General features: G+C 30.0%; 2 protein-coding genes across 7 annotated transcripts in view; both read right to left on the bottom strand.

The window, feature by feature from the left end:
* Positions 1-110: 110 nt before the first annotated feature.
* Positions 111-16,665, bottom strand: LOC122713118. 4 transcript variants are annotated; one of them, XM_043933276.1, is made up of 13 exons: positions 16,325-16,357; positions 8,191-8,250; positions 7,313-7,364; positions 6,282-6,629; positions 5,771-6,065; positions 3,993-4,134; positions 3,228-3,421; positions 2,370-3,018; positions 2,097-2,257; positions 1,864-2,019; positions 1,653-1,782; positions 624-1,453; positions 113-528 (listed from the first exon to the last, which is right to left on the bottom strand). In XM_043933276.1, the coding sequence occupies exons 3-13, from the start codon at positions 7,339-7,341 to the stop codon at positions 394-396; spliced, it is 3,069 nt and encodes a 1,022-aa protein (XP_043789211.1). In that variant the 5' UTR covers positions 7,342-7,364; positions 8,191-8,250; positions 16,325-16,357; the 3' UTR covers positions 113-393. The 4 variants fall into 4 exon arrangements, with proteins under 4 accessions (XP_043789208.1, XP_043789211.1, XP_043789210.1 ...); XM_043933275.1 differs by lacking the exon at positions 16,325-16,357 and adding an exon at positions 12,351-12,532; XM_043933273.1 differs by lacking the exon at positions 7,313-7,364 and having other exon boundaries at positions 111-528; positions 16,325-16,665.
* Positions 16,666-18,605: 1,940 nt separating this feature from the next.
* Positions 18,606-26,307, bottom strand: part of LOC122713132 — a 161,100-nt gene continuing 153,398 nt past the window's right edge. The window contains exons 3-12 of one of the 3 annotated variants that reach the window (XM_043933303.1): positions 26,073-26,214; positions 25,225-25,335; positions 22,832-22,879; positions 22,675-22,757; positions 22,329-22,391; positions 20,165-20,293; positions 19,866-20,089; positions 19,548-19,705; positions 19,294-19,451; positions 18,606-19,035 (exon numbers count right to left, since the gene is read on the bottom strand). In XM_043933303.1, coding sequence (XP_043789238.1) covers positions 18,967-19,035; positions 19,294-19,451; positions 19,548-19,705; positions 19,866-20,089; positions 20,165-20,293; positions 22,329-22,391; positions 22,675-22,757; positions 22,832-22,879; positions 25,225-25,335; positions 26,073-26,214 — 1,185 coding nt within the window. In that variant the 3' untranslated portion in view covers positions 18,606-18,966. Of the gene's footprint in view, positions 19,036-19,293; positions 19,452-19,513; positions 19,706-19,865; positions 20,090-20,164; positions 20,294-22,328; positions 22,392-22,674; positions 22,758-22,831; positions 22,880-25,224; positions 25,336-26,072; positions 26,215-26,307 lie in introns of those variants that run through there. The other 2 variants (XM_043933305.1, XM_043933306.1) reach the window with 2 other exon arrangements.

Genomic DNA, 26,307 nt, shown 5'->3' with positions numbered 1-26,307 from the left:
TTTTATTTATTTATTTATTATAACGGAAAAATAATATTAAAAACATGTATTTTATTATTTTGTAAGTTTTATATAAATGTACTTTATTATTTACACTTCTTTTGCACAAAAAATATTATTGTTTTTATTCGAATTTTATAATAATTAATCATATATCTTATCTAACATAAAAATATACAGTCATGTTTTTGATACACGTCAAAGTGCAAAATATATGAATATTTTTCGAAAATGAATATAAGGTACGTGTAATATTTATTTATCTGTATTGTATTCCAACTAAATTGGAACTTTATAATTATGTAATATTGCTTATTTTTTTTAAAGTAAAATGTAATAAATTATTAGTAACTTAAAATAACATTGTTTATTTAGTAATTATTCTATAGTAGTCTATAGATTTGATATTTCGGATAAAAAATCCTCGTCAATTGGTAAATTTTCATGTAGCAAAACCATATTAACATTTAAACTATCACCAAATTCATCGTCTATATATAAATCTTCGATTGTATTGTCTGGAATATCCTGTAATAATATAAAGGTAAAAATATTTATTAATTTATTCATACTTTTTTATTAATTAACAAAACATATATATAAGCATTTAATGAAATGCTTACCCCTCTGCGTATAGGTAATTTTCCTAAAGCTGAATTGTTAATTGTTCTCAATTGGCTCAATGTTGCTGGTAAGGAACGCCGCCTTGGTAAAGTACTTTGATAACATGTTTTGCAATTTTTATTGTTTGGAGTGTCATTTATGAACATTAAATCAAAGTTTGTTATAATAGATTTCGATTCATTTTCCTTAATTTTCAATTTAGTATCATAATTGTTCTGAAATATTCCATTTTGTACTTCTAAGGATTTAGCATTATCCTCAATAATAATTATTTCATCATTTGAAGATTCAATCTTTTCTTTTTTCGATATTGTATCATTATACGAATTGTTAAATTCATTCGATACTTCGGCAATACATTCGCAAACAAAATTTCTGCTACATGTTGTATTGTACGAACGAGTGCATGTTTCAATACTGGCAATACTAACATCAATATTGTTATTAGGTTTTTTTTGTGTTTCATCATTAATTATTGCGTTATCTATATTAGATTCATTAAACAAAAATGTTTCGTTTTTCGTTATTGATCGTTCAATATTTTTAATTTCTTCATTGTCGTCGTTAACTTGTAAGTCATATAGATTTTCGAAAATATATTTATTATCTTGATTATTGTCCCCTGTTACTTCAAAATCTTGGTAGGATCTAAATGTAGGAGATTGACATAATTCGTTTGTATTTGGTGTAATGGAACGAACAATTTTTGTAGCTCTGTCTAAAGCGTCTTTTAAGATTTGCAAAGGTTCACTTTGACTAGGTGTTATAGAATTATTCATATTTTCTGATACTTGTGTAAATCCTTCCTGGCTGGTTTCTGTTTCAGTTGCTAATTTTATAATAAAGATTATATATATAGTTTTATAATAAAGATTAATTGTTACACTAAAGATAAAAAAATATTAAAATGTTGTAGAATAGAACAATTTCTCTAGAATAATTAAGCAGTAGCAATAGTTTTCTGCTATCTTAAAATAAAAAAGTTAAAAAAATATTTTAATTTTATTATATATATATTAATGCATTACCTTCCGTTTTACTTTTTATGACATAAGTATTATCGCTATTAATAGATATCGATTCTGTTGTTTGATTTTTGGTCACAGTTTCAACAGAGACAGTATCGCTTTCATCTGTCTGTTGTGCAAGATAGCGCGGCTATAATAAAGTTAATATAATAAAATTCATTACAATAATTTTTTCTAAAATTTTAAAAAATAAAATAATATAAATTCTTACGGATTCATCAGCACAAATTCTTCTCATTTTGGATAAACAAATTAATTTCTCTTTTCTCCACAAAGAAGTTTCGAAAAAGCTTTGAGGATCGGAATTTAATACTTGTGGTTGTATTATTGCATCTTTAATACTTTCAGGTGTATGTAAATAGGGAATCTATAATATTATATTAGAAAATAATAGATTTTAGATTGATTATTAAAGCATGTTTCATGTTTTAAAGAAAATCATACCTTACGATATGATTGAAACGTTGATTTTAAATAAGACGAATCATACTGATTGGGAGATTTATTGCATTTTGGCTCTATACTAGTTCTATGACTAGCTGGTTTATGTGGTTCGTAATCCTTGCTTTTTATTTCGGTGAATATCTTATCTCTAATGGTTGGGCCTAATTATAAAAAAATTTTAAAAAATATCATAGATTTTTTTATCATTTTTATTATGTATTTATGTAAAATAGTATACTAATAATATAATAAAAGAAAAAAATTCATACATACTTATATCTGTAGATACAGGTGATGAATCACTACCATAGAAAAAATGTTCCCTTTTGCTCGCTAATACTTTTTTTAATTGTTTCAAATTAGTTCTTGCGTCTTTGAAGGATTCATCATCCGTGGATTCTAACAATGGCGATGAATACATAGATGTTGTTCTTGATTCTGCTATTTCCTGTGGTGCTTTGACTTTTTTATATGTACTATTCCATGGTTGTAAGATTTCTTTTGCATTAGATTCTTCTTCATTTTGAATGATATCCGGTATTTTTTTAGTATAAGTCGGATAGTCAATTTTTTTACAATTATTGTGTAAATTGTTGAAAATATTCGTATTTTTTTTTATATCGTTTCTGGCATTGCCTTTAATATCGTCAACAAAAAAATCCATTTCTTCATCATGAGATTCTTGGTTTAAAGTTTGTTTGGACATTGATTTTTTCAAATGCAAATGTTGTTTTGACGGAGAATCCGCATTTTTTGAGGAATAAGATAATTGTTTGGTTGAGAGGCTTCTGAATAATTTCGAACTCTTATTTTTTAAAATAGGAGATTTCTTTTGCAAGATGTAAGTTTTTTGTAAGATCTCATTATTGTTATTATTCATATACTGATCGATATATACTGGTTCTACATTCTCGTATTGCAGCTAAAATATTATATTATTATTATAATTTTTTTTATAAAAATGGTGTTAAAAGAGAATCTAAATTTTTTTAAAAATCAAAAATTAAACAAAAAATTTAGTTCTATTAATATATTTAATAAAGTATTTAGCATTTATTTGAAAGATATATAAAGAATTTAATATTTTATTGAAGTCTAAATCTAAACATTTTTACGATTAAAATAATATACCTCTAACTTTTGAAGAAATCTACGCATTCTATTCATATCCAATGTCCTTTTATTAACATCTAATTGCAATCCAGCTTCTAATAAATTATACAATAACGGTGGAAAATTATACAAATCCATAATAACACCACGTTTCCAATGTACATATTGTCTTTCAACATCTGCCTTATTATATCCATTCCAAGGTACATGCACTATTCATCAGATTAAAAATCAATATCTTTTTATTAAAAATTAATAATTTTAAAGAATAGATAGACATATATATACTATTATAGACTATATTTATAGACTATACATATAGGATATATCATATATAAAGTCTGAAATTAGTTGTATTTAGAAACAAATAGAAAATTAGAAAATTATTTTTTCAATTGTAAATTCCAAAAAAAATTTTAAATATTTTGCATATTTATAATAGTAGATGAAATTTTTTTCATCGTACGAAATAAAATGTTGAAAATCAAGCAGCTGTTGAAACTATTTAATAGCAAATAAAATCTCAACAAATGTGATTTCCTTTCCTTATCGGTTCTAAACCAGTTTTATATCGAAAGGTTGGTGGTATTTCTAGTTGAAAAGTTAATCTCGTAATCGTTCAGGTTCAGGTGAAGAAATCCACGCGCATGAAATTCCTCGAATACTCAAATTTCATTCAAGATTATTATAAGTATGATTAAAATGCATTGAGAAATTTGATAAATAAGATAAATTTCAAGAAAGATCGAAAATAAGATCTATTTAATTTGATTAAATACTTACTTGTACACATTTCCCAAATTAATAAAGCCAATCCATAAACATCGCTCTCCTTATATGGTTCGTAACCATGAAAAAGTTCTGGAGCTTGCCAGCGGAAAACTTCGGCACGTAAACGTTCCTCGTATTCTCTCTTTGGTTTTGGCTGTAGTTGAATTACAAAATAAAAAATAATCAAAAAAGCATTGTAAAATATTTAAAACATTAGATAACAGATTTTAGAGTGATAATATTTATTTTTATTGTAGTATTGTTGTAATATTTATCTTTTATCTTTTCTATGATTCAATAATATATTATATCTGTTATTTATATTAAAATATCTTCTATTTCATATATATTGCAATACATAAATATTGCAATATTAAATATGTTTGCGAAAAAACTCAAACATAAAAATTGGTGTGAAAGCAAGTGGTTTGAAAGCAAGATTGCAAAAAATTCGCAGAATTTATCTAAATCTTCGCGCATATATTAGGTCACACTAATTCCCATCATTCTAATCTTTTATTATCTGCTAATTTATATGCTTATTTCATAAATTATAACATTAGTGTCATATTTACATTATTTGAAACAATAGGAAAAATTTTTTAATAATTTATAAAAAAAGAGATATATGATGAAAAATAGAAGATAAGATTTTAATGAAAAGCTAATTAAATATATACATATGTACCTGGATTTTTTAAAACAATTAATAACTTGACGAAAACATTTTTCGAACGAATAATCTTTTGATTATTTTTATTAAAGAAAAAAATATTTGTGTAAAATAAAAATTTTGCATTTCAAAAAATATAAAGTTATGCATTATAGTATAAAGTTGATGAAAATAATAGTAGATATGTTTATGTGCGTTTAATTTGATCATCTATTCAAAAATAGTGTACACGACAAATTTAGTTATCTATACTATCTATTTATACTATCATTTACGTGAATTTCCATGCTTCAGTCGTTCAATATAATTAAGATTATGTCACGGTACGGTGATTTTATTCAAAAATGAACATTTTGTGAGAAGCAACGCTGACAATTTCCTGCCGCGAAATACTGTTAGGTGTGCCGCCAATGAAAAAACGGATATGACGCTACATTGACTTAATTTTAACTATTTATACTTTACGACATTTATAATATTATTATAATTACGAGATTTTATGTGAATCGTTGTTGAAAATACTAAATACAGATTTCGAATTGTAAAACATCATTAATTTTTTCACAGAAATTTCGACAGAAATATACTTATGTAATGTGTGAATTATTTTCCATAAATTCTCGATTTATAGATAGTAGTATAATAATCAATTCATTTAATTTTCAATAGTGAAATCAACTTTCAACATATTATTTCTTACTTTTATTGTTCTTTATGATTAGACTTTTCCTTTCATTAATAATAACTTAATAATTTATTTAATGAAGAATAATTATTTATTGATTTCGTGAAAGTTGTTTCACATTAAAATAATAATATAATTGCAAAATAATAATATACCCATATTTTTGTTTATAAATATTTTGCATTATTTTCAAGAAAATAGAAAAGAATTATGTTTTGAAATAATATTCTTTATTTATGATTTTATTTTATTCTTAGATTTTATTTTAACTGATAAAATATCATAAGTATATAATATTCATTGAGATGATAAGCAAAAAATAAAGTTTTAAAAACATAATATCATTAAAAAATGTTGAATTCAATGTTATAACGAAATTTAAGATATTTCATACATTATCATACATTATAACAACTAAATATATTCACTTACATTGTTGATGTGCATGGCCAGTTCCCATCCACCTAGTTTTATGATACCATTAGAAGCCAGGTAGACGCAATGCGAACTGATGGCAGTATGCACATATCCGCGCATGTGAGAATGTCTTAAAGCATCGGATAGTCTTCCCCCGCATTTTGCAATACCTTGCATGGATATTCGTTCACCCTGATCGTGCATATAATGATAGAGGGTACAATCAACAGATTCAAAAATAGAGACTAAACCATGATCGTCAGTAAAGGTGGTGGCCATTAACAATAGCACGTTAGGGTGTCGAATTTCCCTGAACAAAAACATAAGTACTATATACAGATAATTGTTAATAAAATAAATTATGAAAAAATAAAATTTTAAAAATAATATGTATAAATTTAATTTTTTTTTATATTATTATTATTTTCAAAAATTACTATTAGATAACAATTTATTTTTTAATTTTTTTTATTAATTTAATATCAATAAAATTCCATTATTTTATACGATATTAATCGGTACATACGAAAGTATATCTAAATCTGCTTTCACAGCATCTTTGCATTCCGGATGTGAATGCCTCTTCAGTGAAACTCGAGTATTTTGCCATTCGGCAAAAATTAACTCGAGATATCGATCTTCTGTGCCGGCTATCCATCCAATTTCAAAAATTTCAGGAGCTGCTATATGTGGTACACCTGGTATAAATGATTTTAATTCTTGTGATTTCCATTTATTATCGCATTTATTGTTATTATTTTTCGATGAAAGATCGGCTCTTAATTTATCAGGACTATTCGATGTCTCAATCTCCACGTCATTGGAAGATCGTCTTCGATCTATGAAAGCTTGTAGAGCATTACGATAAGACTCGCTAAAATCAGAAATGAAAATATTGTAAGTAATATTTAAATATTTATATTTTCATCAATATATAATTTTATATTCAATAACTACTTTGATCTATTAAACTTATTTAATTTTATTAAATTATTATATTTCTTAATTTATAAATCATATAAATAAGTTAATTGAGAAATATTAATTTTCATTTGAAAGAATCAAATGAATTATTTGATTTATATTTACTTGATTTTCCAATTTTATATATATTTATTAGTACTTTAACCTACATTTTATATTATAAATCACACATATATTATATATATATTGTTAATTAATATTATACAAAATATTTGTATTAACTTTTGTGCACATTCACAAATTGAGAACCTTTTCAAATTTACACTACTTTTAACATAAAACGAAAATTTCACATATGACAAAGGATAAAACGAAAAACAATTGATATTCTTATAAGATACTAACATTACGCAGTACCAAAGTGTAATCGATATATGTAAATAGAAAGTCAGAATAATAATAATAATGTAGTGTAAAAACTAGAAAACATTGCAATCTTAATCGAAGAATAAAATATGATAAAGCATTGATCAGAACTATAGCGGATGCTGTCAGTTTGAATTTTCTTCACAATGTATATATACGATATAGGTTAAGAGTTTATTTTTTTCATACGAAAAGTATAACACTTACTTGACAGTATGTCTGCGATTGTATTTCATTCCTTGTCTGTTCTTCACACCATCTGTCATTTTTAAAATGAAAATAATCGAACTCTGTTCTATGTCCACTTAATACGTCCCTTAAAATTATTTCTATGGTGGCACTACCGGTATAGTGGTAACGCGTGTATCTATTAGATCGAATTATCGATCTTATATCGATAAAAATATTAACTGACATTTGCCATTGGTCATGCTTGAATTTCTCGAATTATGATTGGCACATTGCGAATTTGAATTTTTAAGAAGTGGTTATAACGTTGTTGTGATTGACGAGTCAGTTTCTCAATGTAAAATAAGTAAAATTTTTAAAAATATGTCAAAGTGTTTGATAAGTAAGCAACATTTGTTATAATTAAATAGTATTCGAATGAATTTTGGATTTTTGCATGAATATAAAAAAATATATAATATAAATTTTAAAATCCTAACCAATATAACTCTTATCGATCAATTGATTGCAGTAATACATAATTTTTCATCGAACATGACAATAATTATTTTTTTGTTTAGTTGTGAAGTTTAACATCATCGCAATAAAATTCGATCCAATACTTTTGAGAGAAAAAAATAGAAGTATTATAATGCCTTTGGATTGCTATACGTGCAACAGCATATGGTGAGTACTCATTTTATTGAATAAAAAACTTGTTTTACGAGTATCACATGTTTGTATTATCTTAGAACGTGTAATGAAGTTGTCATATGTTCCTATTATTTAATAATATACATGAAAAATTTATACTAATAAGTATATTTTATGTTGTAATTTACATTATAATTTAATTAACCTTTGCAATTTGCGTAAAATTAGATAATTTTAGGGAAATATCAAATGTAATAACTTACTTATTCAGGCCATACTGCTTTTGTGTTAAATTCCATCCATTTCGATCTCGTATGGTATCTCTGAAAAAATATTTAGTACATTCATGTCATTGAATTCATAATAATTGAAAAAAAAGTTAAAAAGCGAACAATTTGGTATATTGAATTTATTCGATCGATAAGTAAAGAAAAATATCGATATTTCTAATATGTAGTTATTTTCGAAGAAAATAGATATTAAATTATTGTAAGCGATATATAATAATATTATTGATATAATAACAAGATTCTTTAGAGAAAAAATAATAATTAGATATATCAGTTTTATTTGGTTATGATCCAAAGAACTAGGGAGGTTAGTAGAACGACTCGACTAGGAAAAAACGAAGCATCGCGGAAAGTGAATAGTCTATGTCTGTTCTTCACTTGCGAAATTCCAGATTCTATGAACTTGTTTATACTTTCTCCGATTCCTTTTTCATGGATCGTAGAGCAACGACACTACCGACATGATTATTCTTTTCCTATTTTGTATTTCTTCCTGTGTTTGTTTTTTTCATTTTATACATCAACTGTAACGTAATCGCATGGTAATTTAAGATGAATGATTCATGATTTAGACAGATAAAATGATTTATCGAAAGATAAAATTAATAGTATTAGAATTTACTAGAATCCTCCTATTCTTTATTTAATAAATATATTTACAATTTCAATTCAAAGATTTTATTTAGGAAATTTAATAACTTATTACAAAAATTTTGTCTTTTATCTAAAAATGTATTATTTGAAATTAGTTTTTTAAAAAATAAATTGCAGAGAAAATAAATGTACTTACAATTGAAGAAATGAAGCGTAAACGGCAATTTCTTCAATTGAATTTAAAGTATTAGGCAGAGTTTCGTTAAAGAATCTCTGCAACCAATTGCCAGAACAATCAATTAAACTCTGCGTAATGGTTATACCGATGGTTGAAATTGATCCTAATAGTACTGGATTGTTTTTGTTTTTTGTAAATGTTTACGCTAATTAACTTTTATTTAATTCCATTGAAATAATATTTTTTATAAATAATATTTTATATTATTACAATATTAAATCCAACGAGAATATTTTTAGTTATAAATTGCACGTTCAATTATAAAACAAATTTAATTTCATGTTATAATTAATTTTAAATTTAATTTAAATTTATATTTAAATTTAAAATATAATTAAATATAAATTTAATTAAATTGAAAAAAAATTAATTCATTTCTTTAATTTGAAATTTAAATAATATATAATAAAATTAAATTAAACGATGTATAAAGTGTATTGGAATCACATACTTTACAGTAATAATGTAAAATATTTTGTTGATGCTATCTCTTGTAAGTTCTATCTCGGTTAAACCGATACCGACTATCGACGAACACAGGACGAAATATAATTAAGACTTTCCAATTCATACTCGAAGAAGACCGATATATTTTATCTTGTAGCTGTATATAAGAATTTTATATTCTTTGAAATTCAATATAAGAATAGTAACAACGTACACGATTTACAGAATAATCAATTTTTATTTCTATTTCTATGCCGGTGAAATCAGGAAGATAATGATAATAGCCGTAATGATAATGCAATCTGATAAACTGTAATCTACTAACGGGTGCGAATGCTAATAGTGCAAAAGTAGTACACTTCCGCGATTCAATTCATTTGAATATATTCACTTAATTAATGTTAAATACCAGCGTGGGTTCGTTAAGAAGAATATCAAAATATTAGCAAGAGGCTGATGGCTTGTTTGATGATCACTTGATTTCATAATAATCTTCGTTGGAATTGAGAAAAGGATACTAAATGAAAAAAATTTCACAATCCATAGACACACAACAAATTATAATCGTAGAATTTTAAAAATGAATTTCGTGGGATAAAAAACATCATGTAGTAGAAAATATGTGCTAGATACATATTTTGTTCACATGAGATCCAGATTAATCAGGATAAAATAAGAAAATCAAATGTAAATACTATATCCTATGGCCGCATTTCACATTTCTTGTACTAGTAAACTAGATATAAACTATATAACTATATACTATAAACTAGTTATAATTTTTCTCCAATTATAAGTAGTTCACTAATAATATTATAATGTTTAATTATAAAATTATTATATACATGTTATATATATATAATGATTAATTACAAGATAATATTAATTAATAAAATTGATTTAAAAATCTTTTCTTTTTTTTTTTTAGTTAAAAAGTCTTAAAAATAACAATTTAAATGTATAACATTACTTTTAGATTTAATTTACTACGTATAAAAGATTCAAATGGAAAGTAGAGAAATTTCATAAATATTTATTATCAACTTATGCAACTTAGAACATTAAACAAAATTTATGCATTAAAAATAATATCGAGTAATAGAGGAATATCAGTTTCATGCTATTCTTTACCTCTCGTTAAAATATAAATTTTGTTACATAATTATTATTTTGTATTTAAAAAAATCTAATACAATATGATTTCTCGAAGTATCTTACGTGATAATTAACGTGAATGGGAAACAAGATATTTTAACTTTGCTCTTTAAATTAATACTGTAGAGGTTTCTATGCAATCCCCGTTGATACCACGACATAATTAATATTAACAGAGAAAACAGAGTACAGTATATTAGTATGCTTAATAAATCTTTATTATGTGCTCGTGAAGCAAGAACTGACCTGCCGCTATTCTCAAATCTATATCGTCACAGTTTCATTCATCAGCAATTATGCAATGTAAAATAAGATAATTTGTGAATTTTTTTCGCGATCAAGAATAAACATTAGAATAAACGTCTAAAAGAAAGTAAATACGTTGAACTCATTTTTGAACAATTTTACAATTTAATCTTAATCTTTTTAAAATAATAACAATAATAATAATGAATATAATAACAACAATAATAACAATAATATTAAAAAATATAAAAATTTAATTATCATTCCAATTTCATTTCTAGGATATTCCATTAATTTCAAATTCATACTACCTCAATATTGAACTATGCAACATAACTTGCACAAGTTTTTTCTATTCTATTTAATAATATCGATAATAAATAAGATAAATCATTCGTTTTATAATGATATTATGTAAAAAACAGTTCGATACACCAGTAAATGATTATTTAGCTAAGAATAGAATGGACATCGTTACGTTGTTGCAAAGCTGTGTTGATGCTAAGGTAACGGTCTACCTGTGCTCATCTCCAAACTATACAAAAGACTCCGTTCTTTTTCGAGCGTAATTAACCCGTGTCTTCGATACGGTTGGAACATTTTCGGGACATTTTCACAAAGCAAAAAGTAAACGGACAAAATCCGTTTGATTTTGTATTTTTGCGCGGTCATCGTTGATTGAATTTTTAACACACGCTTCGACATTAACAATGATAACTTTGCTTCACGAGGCAAACGTTTTATTCATTGACTATTAACATCGAATCTCTTATACTTGTTGCTAACTTTATTCTTTCGTTCGATTTTTATTCCATCGTGAAGAATGAAATATCCTGTGTATCTACGTGTTTTTTAAAATGTTGTATCGAAATGAGTTTATTTTTACTTTCGATTTGAGCACAGTGCGCGCACGGTTGGCTGATGATCTAACAGGATGTTAATTTTTTGGATCACTAACTACATTGAATTCCAACTGTACGGAACAACAGTTCGATGGAATTTGTTTCGAGGAATACCGACTCTGCAGAATTTTTAACTTTGTTTAGAATTATGCGAAATATTTCGTATCACAGCTCTCCTTCGGCTAACTAAACTGCGAATAGTTTTCGCAAAATAGCTTGACGTAGGAATTTCAAAGAACATCGATGCAAGGAATTTCAACTTCACAGAACATTAGCTCCACGAGATTTTGTGTAGAGTAATGGCCTTCACGGATATTTCAAGTGCACGCACTCGATGTTATATTTCATATAATAAAATTTCGATTTCGAAACGCGTTAATCCTTCTTAAATCCTAAAGAATCCTCTTTTAAAGTCACGAAATAAATATTTCGATTAGCACAAACTTCACGGAATCGTGTAAAACAGTATATTAATTATACTTAGGCATGGAGTTTACGTCTTCAACCCAATATCAAAATCAATTTATCTCGAATAAAACTTTTACTGTCACCTTCGTGGAACGTGACACGATGACGATAAACATCGGTTTGTGTGAAAAACTCGATATCAGAAACTCGATTTCAGAGACGCGTACAGATCGCACGGAGCACAATTCCAACCACTAAATAAATTCGACGCAACAACACGGTCCCGCGATTGCACATTGCAGTGGTGACGGACACTGTCGTTTTAGATCGTCATTTCACCGCAAATTGTCTGAATATTTTAGAGCAGGGGAACCGGTTGCAGCGACGTCTATGATAAAGCGTATATAATTCCCTTGTCGAGTTGCGTTATAGGTGAAGGTTACCGAGTTTGTGACGTCGGTTGATAAATAAAACCGAAAAGTGAGAGAGAGAGAGAGAGAGAGAGAGAGAGAAAAAAGAAATGTTAGAGTGCTGCATGCGTAACGTGTGCCATTGCGAGAAATGCTTGATTTTTGCATGACTTGAACCTGCAAAGATGACTGGAATCTGCAAGGATCACAAGTGTCGAATTTTACGTGTTATATAATTAAATATATTCCAACGATATTTTCTAATATATTAGATTTATGCGTGATTGTTAATTTGAATATTTATTATTATAGGAATAGAGATATTGATATTGTGAATAAATGGACCTGTATGGAGATTTATCGTTGCACAGGTTCTTTGAGTTTAACGTTTTTTATTTTTTGGATGGTTAAAAATTAAATGATAGAGTATTAATTATATATATTGATATCGTGAGGCAAATCGACCTGTATACAAATTTATTATTGCACAGGTAATTTCGATTAGGTTAGTACATATTGTGACCTGTACGAAGATATATTATTGCACAGGTGTGCAATATATTGATGAAATTAAATAGAGCAAATATATAATTATTTTTCTAACTTATTCCCTTTGAAATAATCATCGGAAGCAAAGATGAATATTCTTGCAGATTCCTTCCAGAAATTATAAAATGATAAATACAAAATCGAACTTGACTTCTTCGAATCGAATATCAATTTCAGAGACCTCGCGCGTATATATTTATATTTATATAAACGAGATGGAAGATTTTATCGGATATTCCTCTAATGGATTTCGAATAATTAAAATATTCTAATTAATTACTTTAAATACTTAATTACTTTACATGATTTTACAACTTTTAGCACACTGAATTTTCATCGTTGTTTTCATTGTATTTGCTGGAAACGCGATCCCACACGTGAAACGTTTGGGAATTAACGCATCTGTTTTTTAAATAAGATATTCTATTCTCTTATTTTTATCGCATTTAATTTTAAAGTATTATTGATTAGATTAAAATTATATCTAGCATTCAATTAAAGAATTGAAACAAATTTCAGACCAATATGTAATAATTTTTTTTTTAACGTTGTTTTCTTATGCAAAAATCATTAGATCAAACACATGGAAAACGAAAATTTATTTTTCCATTATTAATCGATTTCTCGCCTTGTAAAGATACTGTTCTGTTCGAAGAATTTCCGTAACGTTACGTAAAAGTGGATCATTTTATTCAAATGCAGGTTGGAGCATAGAAGAATTGTTATAAAGTATCACACGCGTGATACGTTTAGTAATCGTAATTATCATATTCATTGTTGTAACGCAGTGAAAGAAGTGGGTGTTCATTTGTTACCGGTGTTTCGAACAATGTAAAGTCTCACTTTGTTGAACACCGTTTCCTGCCGTACATTCGGCCTATGCGACAACAACTGATGAGAACTTGCAATACAAAAATTTACCGTTATATTTGTATCAATTGTTCCCACCTTTCTGTTTTCACCTTTTCTTCTATTAACGAATTAAAAAAAAAAGAAACATTGGAAAAAATTCTATACTCAATTCTATTCAATTTGTATTCTCGACTTGACGTGATACTAAATTATCAATGATAGATTTATCGCGTACGATGCAAATAATAAATGAAAATTAAGTTTAATCCTAAGTTTAATCTAAACTGATGATCGCTCGTTATTCAACGATTTCAACTGATAGCCGATAATGAAATTTGGGAAAAATTTTGAATAACTTTAATATTTATTTGTTCGCCCTTTTCACACAGTTTCGTATACTGTATTCTACGAAAATCGTCGATATTACGTTACACCAACTAGCGTAACGTAAAATTCGTGGAATTAATTAATACAGAAAGAAGATACTCGGTATGTAATAAATAAATTTGAAAATTCGTAGAATGTTTGAGAAATATGATGAAATCTGATTCTCCCCTAGATAGTCTATTGCGTTACAAATTTGTTTTTATCTTGAAGGTTGATTCTGTTTTCCTTGACATTGTACAACGTATATTCCTCGTTCGAAAACAAATTTATTGCGATTTTCGGATGAATACAGTTACGATTCGTAAATTATATCTCAAATAAATTTACTTTCGCATTAATTTCCCCCCGAAAACTTGGCATGATTTTTTTTTAATTCTCTTAAATTAGAAAATTTAATTCTGATTCAAAAACTTACTTTTCAATGATAGAAAAAAAAAAAAAAAAAAGGAAGAAGAAGAGGTATGGTTTAGAATTTTCTATTCTCGTAGCAAACAAGTGTTACAAGAGATCGTAATATCCATCGATTATAACAAAAATTGTATAATAATTACTCTTCAAAACTCTTTAAGACAAGCATCTGTAAACATCGAAGATTGCGACGTATTAACAAGTGTGACATTAACAATTCAACCGTTATAGCTTTATACACTATGTACGTTCAATGACACTATTCTGTTCTTTAAATAAACGTTTCTTTTCAACAGATGAAAAATGAACGACCTTGTTTTGCAAACAATTTAAACATTTCCAAGACAATTTTCGAAATATTGTTTCATGAAAAAAGTTTCAAAAAAAGAGAAGAAAGATCGAACGATTATTAATCCATTATTTGTTATCCCAATTAATATTCGACTTAGGTTTAATCCACTTAATATTCTAATTAACATTCGACTCTTTAATATGTGATGGCGTGCTGCGAAAGTAAAAAGCGTGTAAACATGCTTTGAATATTTTTAAAACATCGCGATCCAAAGATTAGTTATTTAACTTATGGTAAAATCAATATATAATATTATATAAAAGAGAATTAATAGAGAAAGAAAATAAGCAAATGTAACGTTTGTAAATCGATAAATATTTCTCGAGTGGTTGTGTGCAATAATTTTATCTTTCGTTTATTACCATTTAAAAAAAAAAAATCTTATCAGGTTGCCAATTTACCATGCGATTACGTTAGGGAAAATAAAGAACTAAAAGTCGAGTACCATGATCGTTATCTGAATGTTCGAAGACAGATTGTTTTAAGCAACGTTAGCTGAAATGGAAAAATATATATATATATATATACAATCGAAGAAACTGAACTTTGGTATCGTTTTTTTGCAATGAAGTAATAAATGATTATATTGCAAATTATGCTGCTGTTTAAAGAAGATATGTACGTTTGATCTTTCATTCTGCCATTGAATCTCGTAATTATGAATAAAAATCATTTGTTTAAACAGTATGTGAAGAAATGAAAACATATGTGTGTGTGATATATATTATACGTGTATTACATTATGCGAAGAAACGAAATTTGAAATAATTTAAAATTTCGCAAAATTCGTGACTGTCGATAGAACAACACACCACGTGACAATTAAAGTTAATACAAATCTCCAATTAACAATTCCAACGTTTAAAAGTTCACATAAAAATTCGAAATTTTCCAAATTTCTTTTACCTTCCTCTAAAATTAAAACTAATGCTAAAATTATTTCCGACTTAAATACACACAGATAAAAAGTTAGTAATGTTGATCTTTACCGATACGAAACATTTAGATACACATTATCAGTCGATAATTCTAATGTAACTAACTATTTAACCAATCACGATACACGTAACACAACATCATTAAAACTATTTTGATTAAAAGTTAAAAAGGAAAAAGAAAAGAAGAAAGAGAGAAAAAAAAGGAATTCAATAAAACTTACTTTCTAAGCCACTTGAACATTCCCATCATACCCATTGCGCACGTGGCGCATCGGCAGACCGCTGTTAGATAAGACTCGACCAACTGACAGGTGAACACCGCGACGCCGACAAGCGCTGTGAACGTGAGATTGGTGCGCGAGGCGCGCGAATCGCCACGACTCGCTTCCTTTTCGCGACTGACGGGTTGACGAGAGCTCGAACCGGCGCGACACTTCCTTCTGACACTTCTGACAACGCTACTGGCCGCCCGTTCGCCGTTCCTTCTCCATCCTAACCGGCGATCCCCACTACGCGTATCCTGGACGTGTCTTCGGTATCCTTGCATACCCTTGCTCCTTGCGCTTCGCCAAGGGCAATAGAATCGAAGTGAGCATCGCGACAATTTTCCCTCGTGATACCGTACTACGTCTCTCGCTAAGCTTTGATCCTTGCGAGTTTTTTTTTTTTTTTTTTTTGCTTCAAGATTAGACGAGTTTTGAAGGGAAAATTTTCTCGTTCTAAGGTCTCGTTAAAAGTTACGAGATCGGTACGATCTCTTGAATGGAATGGTTAGCGATAAAATAAGGAGGAGGAAATATATTATTAATTATGAATCGGTTCTTATCCGAGAGCAAAGTGTTTATTGAAAGTGATGCTCGATATTGGAGCAACAAATCGTTTACGTTTATTTACGATCGAAGTTAAACCACGTTATCGTAAAATTGATGACGCGTTGCAGATCAAGCATCGTGTGCAACAAAAAAGGTGTTAACGTATCGTTACAATAATAAACTTACCGGTACCAGTCTTCTATTTGTAACATTTTACAATGTTTGCTCGTTCTACTTAGAAATTGTTAATCGTGCGGTAACAGAAGCGATAATTTGATTCTTCTCATTCGTCATACGACAATTCGTAAAACAACAATTTTCTGTTACGATTATCTAAATTCCTTGTTTATTAGCGTCATAATTAAAACGGATGCTGGTTCGAGAATATTCGATATCACTACTATTTTTACGTGGATAAGAATTAAAACCTTAACGATCTTTCAAACAAATCAACTTCCTCTAATCAATGAGACTCGGAGAGAAAGGTTGACTTTGATATCATGCGTTCAAGTTTGACAACAACTTTTGACTTCAATGAACCTTCTCACTGTTCTTACCTCTTACTTACCTCTCTTGTGTTATAAATATTTATATTTTTAATTTTCTTAAAAATTTAATTTCAATTCCTCGAAATTTAGCGAATCAAGTTATAACGAAATTATTCGCCATTTCATTGCACTCCACTCTAACGTTACAATTTCAACAATTTTAATCAGACAATTCGAATCTTAAACTGAATCGCTCAAACTCGTTGGAGAATTGCATTCCTAGACGATGCTCGTTTTCTTTAGAACTAGGAAGCTTTTTGCGGAATCATTGCTCGCGATGAAGTTTGTTTGATGTCGGTTCGCAGTAATGACGTGCCTCTTTTCGTTGGCTCAATTCATGAGATCAGTAGACGGCAATCAGTGTGATGAGTGATAACAAACAACAATTACTACTACGTGCAGTCTGCGGTAAAAGATAGAACTGGGCCATTGGCGGTGGACGTGGGAGGAACGACACTTTATAACGTAGGAATTGAAAATAAAGCTTTATTGCTGTTTTATGACACTGGAATTTCTAATTGTTCAAACCGTTAATTTTTGTTTAACGTTAAATTCTAAGAAAATTAGTCATAGTTTTTGCAACTGAAAACACAAATTGTTTAATATATTAATAAATAAAAACGAACTGCATACGTATATTTACTATGGATGGCGAAAAAAATGAAGTGGATTGTTGTTCATTGTTATTCGAATGGAAAAAAATTTATTATAACGAAGACGAAATGATAAAATTGCTCAGACGTGATTTATTCCGTATTAAATTTGATCGATATTCCATATTAAAAATTAACATTATCTAAATCCATTCTCTATATTTTCTCATGCTTTATAACTAGATATTTAGATAAATAAATAGTATTAATATAAATCATTATTATTGTTTGAGATAATTATACAATTCATATCAACTTTTTAATTGCAATTAAGAAAAATAAATTAAAATATATTGAGGTTATTGTATATATAATATTGTATATACAAACAAGCACATTCATTAATTTTTGATATCATTAACATCATTCTGCAGTTGATCAATTTATTCACAATTTAAAAATAAATTCAATTATAAAAGACATCAAATTAAAAAATTACAACCATAATAAAATTATAACAATTATGTATATATAATTTCATATAGTAGAACCTTTATTAATTTAAAGATAAATATATTTTGTATTTAACATTCAATAAACATTTGTACATACATTTTCAATAGATTAATAGATTTGAATATTTTAGATTTTTAATATTTTAGAAATTAATAACAATTATTCAATATTTTTATCTATCTCTCAGGACTAGTTCATTGTTAATTATTTAAGTTACATCATAATATCACACAAATAGAAAAAGATTGTTAAATAGAGGTAGAAATTCAAAGAATTAGATTAATTTAAATATCACAATAATATTAATGCTAATAAGAAATTGGCATCTGATAAGTCTTAAATGTTTCAAGTTTTTCTCATTTCCTTTTTTCCAATTCCTTCTACTTAATACCATTTAACGTGATTTCATCTCTTGTTTTATACAAGAAGTAAATGCTTCCAAATTTTTGAGTCGTTGTTGAGTCTGTAAAAATAGAAATAGAAATTGTATTAACATTCTAAAAAATCGTAATCGTTCTTTTCGTAAAACTTTTCTACATTTTTGAAAAAAATTGTTCAATCGAGTAAGAATTATTTTGAAGAAGATCAATATAGCTTCGATGTACTAAGTAATATGCAACCATGTATGCATCGACGTAGCATCGGTTGCGGTTTATCAGGGGCACTTTTTTTTTACCAAGGACGATTAAAAAACGTGGAATACTAATTTTTCGACAAATACCTTGAAACCTCTGCGTAATCGATCCTTCATTATCGCTATAAATTCCGTGTAGGATAACTGGCCATCGCCATCTTCGTCAAAAAGCGCGAATACAGTATCGATAATATGGTCGCTAAGTACGCTTCCTGTACAAATTTTTACAGCCCGTTGGAATTCATCTAAAAAGAAAAATACGTTGTTACATAATTCTTCGATGGTTATATTCAGCGATGATACGTACAAAAATCTTCTTAAAATATTAAATATTTCGAAACCTTTTGATATTGGATGATCCGCAAGAGTGTACATTCGCATAGCTATCGAAAAGTCATCGAGGTTGTTCAAGAATTGATAAAAACGTCTAAATTCCTCGAACGTAATACCAATTTGAAGATCTGAGTTTATCAGTATTCTGTCCAAATATTTATCATATCTGTAAACAGAAAATATATATAAATTTGATTATTTATAATCTCGCTTTATATTCCTTTCGCTTTTCTCCATTTCTCTCTCAAAAGCTTACAGCGTTAAATAATTAAAAATTTTAATTACAATGGTACAAATTTTATAATAGATAATAAGAAAAAGCGTACTCATCGGTATCGAGTTGAGTGTATCGTAGCAAAATTTTAGCAAAATCTAACTCAGAGATAGTATCATGGCCTTTGCTAAATTCGTGAAATTCAAGTTCTAGAACTTCGTGTTGCAGATTTTCCATGAAACGGGTGAAATCTTCGTATTTCAACTCGTTCTTCCCATCTTTTCCAAAGAAGTGTATCATTAGACTTGTATCGACTGCATGGCGGCGTTGCAAACCCTGGAAATAATATTTCAGTTCAAGTACGATATTTCATCCTTTTATATTTTAACTGTCTCGAATATTATGGCATACCTGTTCATCGTCAATGTATTGGACTTGAATCGCTTCGGGAGTCATTTGCCTTTCCGTCAAAAGATTTAGATTTTCTTTGGTTTCGGTACCGTGTCGTCCTCTCCACGCATGACTGAAAACTTTCTCCATCTGTGTGAAAGAAACAAGGAATGATTAAAATTTCTATTTTATAATTCAAGGTGAAACCTTCATCAGAAAACGTATACAAGGTGGATTTGCATAACGTGTCTGAAATAAATGATAAGAGAGTTAGTATAACAGAGATTAATATGATTGCAAACATGTTATTCTTCCGATTAAAACTTAAAATACACAATAATGATGATTATATATTATAATGTTAAATTTTATTGGGTTATTATAATTCGAATTACTTACCTAATATTTGCATTGCGATATTATTACACGGACGATTCCCCCCAAAAATGTGAGAAAAACCGGTTAATTGAAGATTTCTCGGATAATTTCAAACGTTATTTTCCTTTGGAAAAACTTTTGTTAGCGAATAATTAACAAAGAACATTAGCCAATCACGAAACACGTACTCGAGTCGCGACGGTAGCGTTGGGTACATACCGCCGACCGAACACAAACAAATACAACACGCGTCGAAGATTTTATTCGGGAATAATAAATAAACTAATTATTCGTACGAATTTATTCGTCATTCAAAATAAATAAACATCAAATTATAGTATAAGAAGACAAATATTAAAAATTTTTAATAACGAACGATAAATAATACGTATTTAGAAAAGAAGAAGAATTGGTAAAAGAGAGAAGAGAAGGTGACAAAGCAGGAAGACGAGGGAGAATAATGACAAGAGAGGATAACAAAGGGAGAAAGTAGGTAGAGAAAGATCTTGAACGAAGATAGCAAAGAAGATGTTGAAAAGGATCTCAGAAGAAGAAGAGAAAAAAGAGAATGGCGAAAAGAGCAGGAAGAGAAAGTAGAGTGATGACAAAAGAAAGAAGAAGATGAGGATAATAAATGTGACAAAAAGGGGGCAAAAGGATGAGGAAAAATGATGTTGATAAAAGAAGAGGGAAGATGACAAAGGAAGAGAAAAACGAGAAAAGAAGCGCGGATTCTTATAGGAATTATTTTATTCGTTGTTTCTAAATAAAAAGTAATTCGATTTAAAATTCTTTTTCGATACAAAAATATTCAATAGATTTCCTTCGACACGCGTTGCTTGTTCGTATTCGGACGGCGGTATACACCCATCACTATCATCGCGGCTTAACCAGTCTATGCGTTTCATGATTAGCCAGTGTTTTTTGTTAATAATTCGATAACAAAGTCGTAAGGAAACTTTTTGCACGAGGAAAACATTTTACTTGAAATCATTTCAAGAATCTCCAATTCCCACATTTTGAAGATATCAAAATATATATAATATAATGATTAAACGAAGTTGTGTATGTGTTTTTATTTACGTTATAAATTTTTTTTTAATTTTTGATAGCTTAATTTTATTTGAATTTATAATACAAAATCAGTGCAAAAATTCAAATCCACACCGGGAAAATAACCATTTATAAATTTTAGTTTAAAATTAAACTTACGTAAGAATTAGAGACAATCTGATTTTTCTCGTTTTGGTGTTAATTGCCACGAAGTTTTGGTTTATAAACGATCTCTTCACTTGGTGGCATTATTAACTAATAAAATAACGAAACAACTTTAGTCTAAATTAAGAACGACGTAGAGAAAACACAAACTTAAATCCTTGTAAATTGTAAAAATGACCATAACAGGATCATAAATGAAATTGTAAGTAAAAACAGCATAGAAGATAGAAAAGCAAAAATGAAACAAAAATGAATACAAATCACTTTTTATTCAAGCATTTAAACGAATGAGAAAAGCAATAATACCGATAAATTAATTCTTGATTTCTTTTTTCTTTTTGATTATAATAATTAGTCAGATAAATTAGCATCGACATTCAATTTTGTAAATTCCGAAGAAAAGCAAAAAAAAAAAAAAAAAAAAGAAAAAAAAGATCTGAAATTTGTGAAAATTATGCCAATCGAATATTATCCAATGTTAGATGTCTATGATTAAGCGGATTAGATATTAAAGGCGAAATTTGCGAGACGATTTTGAATCGTACAATAGCCAGCTAATCTATAATTGATTCCTTTTGTCAAAACTCACTGCAAGTTTCGTCTCATCGTCGATTTGATTCTTCTTCAGCTTGCCCCCGAATAATTGTCGAATCTGTGAAAATTATAAACGCATCCGTGCAAATTCTACTATTCTTCGAGCATTACGTCCTTTTTCTCGCAATCTGCATATTTTCCCTTCAATCTCCAGATGAGCCATCGATTTATATTCTTAACAGGATCGCTAACGATTCGTCGGCTATTTCACACAGTCCGTTCCGTTTTATACTCGAATTTAGAAATCACAATTTATAAATCTTTTATACGAGAAATCTATACTAAAATGCATGCGGATAAACGTACGAACAATTAAGAAAAAAAAAAATTTGCTTTTTTACCACGAGAAATTCGGTTTTATCTACGCGTTCGTTCCCATCCGTGTCGAACATGTTGAACGCGATCCGGAAACCCGATTTAGGCTCTGAAACAAAATTCGGCACGAATATTACTTACAATTACACACGCACGAATAAATAAATCACATAGGATACTCACTGATGAGGATCGACAACAGGAACAGGTACTCCGTGTAAGAAATAATTCCTAGGAAAAAGAAAGAAATATATATATATTAAAAATGTTATTAATAATAAAATAAATCGTAAATTACACAAATTCGAACACATTCGAAGTTACGAAGAAAATCGATGGAGAAAATCTTCCCTTAAAGTTACTTAAAATTACTTCTCGATCGTTAAATTTCATTACTCATGTCCGAGGCGAAACAGGCCCCGGATCCGGATCGATTTAAAAGGAGCCGGCCACCGTGTCGCTGGATTGATACCCATTTAAGAAATAAATCCATTTATGGGGGAATGATGTATAGCTCGCGAACGGGTTTTGTTTACGACTACCCTTACCGCCAATCCCTAATACCAATTTCCACGATAATCGCGTTAACTCGTCATCCGACCGTGACAAGTCGCCTTTGCATCGCGCTGCGAGAGACAGAGAGAGAGAGAGAGAGAGAGAGAGGGGAGGGGGAGGAGGTTAGCGATGAACCAACTTAGATACGCCCCGTAGCGTCCCAGCCATTTCTCCGGCTCATCCCCTTTCCCCGAGATCGAGAAATAACCAATAACTCAGACTTTTAACGGCGTTCCAAAAAAAAAAGAAAGAAAGAAAGAAAGAAAGAAATAAAGAGGAGGGATACTACATTTTCCATCCCTCCTCCATCCCGTGTTTTCCAGGCGGAATAGATCGCATCGATTTTGATCGCGCCGTAACCACTCCATAAAACGTTTTTCACGGGGGGGGAGTGTGAAAGTTCCTTTCTTTTCTTCTCTTTTTTATTTTCTGGAAAAGGAAGAAAGCGTGGTGGTGTCGGAATCGGCTTTCTCGGATCGGAAGACGATGGGAGAATTTCGGATTAACAATCTTTCCCCGGATGAAGCTGTGTTCGCCGTGAGCCGGCAAACATCAGAAAAACTCGCGTCCCCCCTCCGCGTTGGGTAAAAGCTGTCGTTCAGAAGAATGCGACGCTCCTTGAGAAGAGCAAGGATTGTTCTAGAAAGAGAAATTTCGTTTCTTGGGGACGATTCGTCGACCGAAATCGTATCTTCGATCCCTCGAATAGGTATTTATTTTTGTTCCAATTTACCACTCTTCGAGCGGTAAGTCTCGTTCGTGAACTCGTTCTCTTTCTTTCCAGTGCAAAAAGAAAGAAGGAAAGAAAGAAAGAAAGAAAGAAAGAAAGAAAGAAAAGGATTTTTCTCACGTCGGTAAAACGTGCGATACTTTAACACTTCATTCATAAAATTCCACGATACATTCAATTACGATACATACTACTTGGTGCACGTTCGTGCAATAAGGAAGTATTCCGTTTAGTCACGTCTCGGATTGGCTTCGAATAGCAAGAAACCGATATCGGTAACGCGAGACCCACACGCACGCTTTACTTTCCACTTACTTACCAATGTCCAACTCGCGCGCGCACAGTTGGGAAAACAACAAATTTTCCTCGAATTTCGCTCGCCTCCTCCAATTCCTTTTTTTCGCCAGCGAAAACTTTCCACGTTTCGTTCATTCGTCGCAAATAGTAGTCGCGAATAATTTTATCCTATTTCCCACTGAAGTTCCCCGAAAGAGGATGGATCGGAGGACGGATGGATCGTTATAACAGACGATGAAATTCTGAGGCTGTGGAGCGAGCACGGGCAAATCTTCGCTCGAGAGGAAGAAAAAGAGAAAGTGGGATACGGAGGGAGTGAGGGAACTCGTTTATTAGAGGGAAGTGTGAAACTGGCTCCATGCGCGATTATTTGCATTTCCATTAGCGCGACAAACGTGCGGCGGACGTGCAAAAAGGCACAGGAAGAGGCACTCGAACCAGCTGCACCGGTCACTCGTTAGCGACCCAGCCCTGTTATTTCGATGCTCGTAGGGGTGGCCGGGATTAATTGCCCCGCCGATCTCCACCTCTCGTGGGATCTCGAGTCGTTCGTAAACGAGAGCTCTCGGAAAGTTCTCTCCGAAAGGAATGCGCCGCCCGAGTCTGAAATGGTAAATCGTTCGCCCGAGGAGATACAGCTTTTCCTGATTTGTTGAAACGTTGCTGCTAATTGATCCGATTAAAACGGGACAATTTGTTATTTTTATCGGTTAGGATAGAGATATCGGTATGAGTTATAATTCCCAAACGGAGACAGATCGAGAGTTATTTCTTTGTTCGAGAGAAGAAATTGCTTCCTTTAAATAATATGTTCGAAACGAGACGTTTTCTTTCTTTCTTTTTTTTTTTAAAGGAAAGGAAATATGTGCTCGAAGAAAGACACGTTCTCCGAGGGACGCGAGCTAAAACACGTTGAAATTTCTTCCCTTGCATGGATCATAAGCGATGCTTTTTTCCCTCTTGCCCTCCTCTTCCCCTACTTTTGCTCGCTCACCTTTGTCCCGAAGATTTCTGAACATGTGCGAACTTCCATGCCGCGTCGAGGGGATGCTGTTTCTCATCACCTCCAGCTCCTTGTCGCTTAACACGCGTCTCTTCAGCCTCGCTGGAACATCACCATCGAAATTCATTCATTCGTTTATTTGTTATTATTATTCCAATTTCGAGCATCGTCGTTTTCTCGGTTTGGGACGGAGTGCGTCAAAGAAGCGTGAAAAAAAAAAAAAAGGAAACCGCGTGCATAGAATGTTTGTTTTATTCGTAGGCGCGTTAAAATAGAAACGAATTTTTTTTCTCGATTTCTTTTTTATTTTTTTTTTTTTTTTTTTCCCCCCCGCTTCACCATTTTTATGTATGCTGTTCGAGAAGAATATTTTTACGATTCGATGAAGTTATTACTTCAGGAAGGATTATTAATTCGTGTTAAATTTATACATTCGTGTTAAAACACGGATCAACTTAATTGCTCTTTAAACGGAATATCTTGTTTTTCTTTCCTCCGTTTTCTTACTAGAGCGTGAAATGTTAGCGATTAAAATAAGTTAAAACAAAATGAAAGAAGAGATGAGAGGAGTAGAAGAAACGTGTTAACGTTGTAGTCGCTTAATTTATTTTAAACGTGAATTTTATATTCAACAATTCTGTTTGAAAAAAACGTACAAGATTGAGCGGTTTACAACATAGAAGATCGAGACAACATCGCTTGGATTACACGAATATTTTAACTCGTATCACGAAACGTTTCAATCAATAGCATATAACGAATATTCGTTATTTCGAGAGAAATCGAATTATGCATAGAGTGACGCAATTCTTTCGAAAAAATTGGAAACTTGTACTCACGTCTGGGTTCAGATTCGACGACGCTGTCGAGGAAATCCTGAGGCGTCATGTACAGTTGGCCGTCGTACTCGACCGATGCAAATTTTATAAATCTTTTTTCCCTCGTCGTTAGCTTCACCGTTTTCTGCGCATCGTCCTCCTTCTACAAGAAACAAAACGAGAGGAAAAACATTCGATTCGTTCGATCTTCTTCTTCTTCTTCTTCTTCCAATCACGAATTTGTATTTCTCGATAT

This window comes from Apis laboriosa, unplaced genomic scaffold (assembly GCF_014066325.1).
Source record: "Apis laboriosa isolate Shangri-la unplaced genomic scaffold, ASM1406632v1 scaffold22_cov146, whole genome shotgun sequence".
Classification (NCBI taxonomy): domain Eukaryota; kingdom Metazoa; phylum Arthropoda; class Insecta; order Hymenoptera; family Apidae; genus Apis; species Apis laboriosa.
Note: the sequence above shows the minus strand (reverse complement) of the source record. Positions and strands in the feature narration are given on the sequence as shown.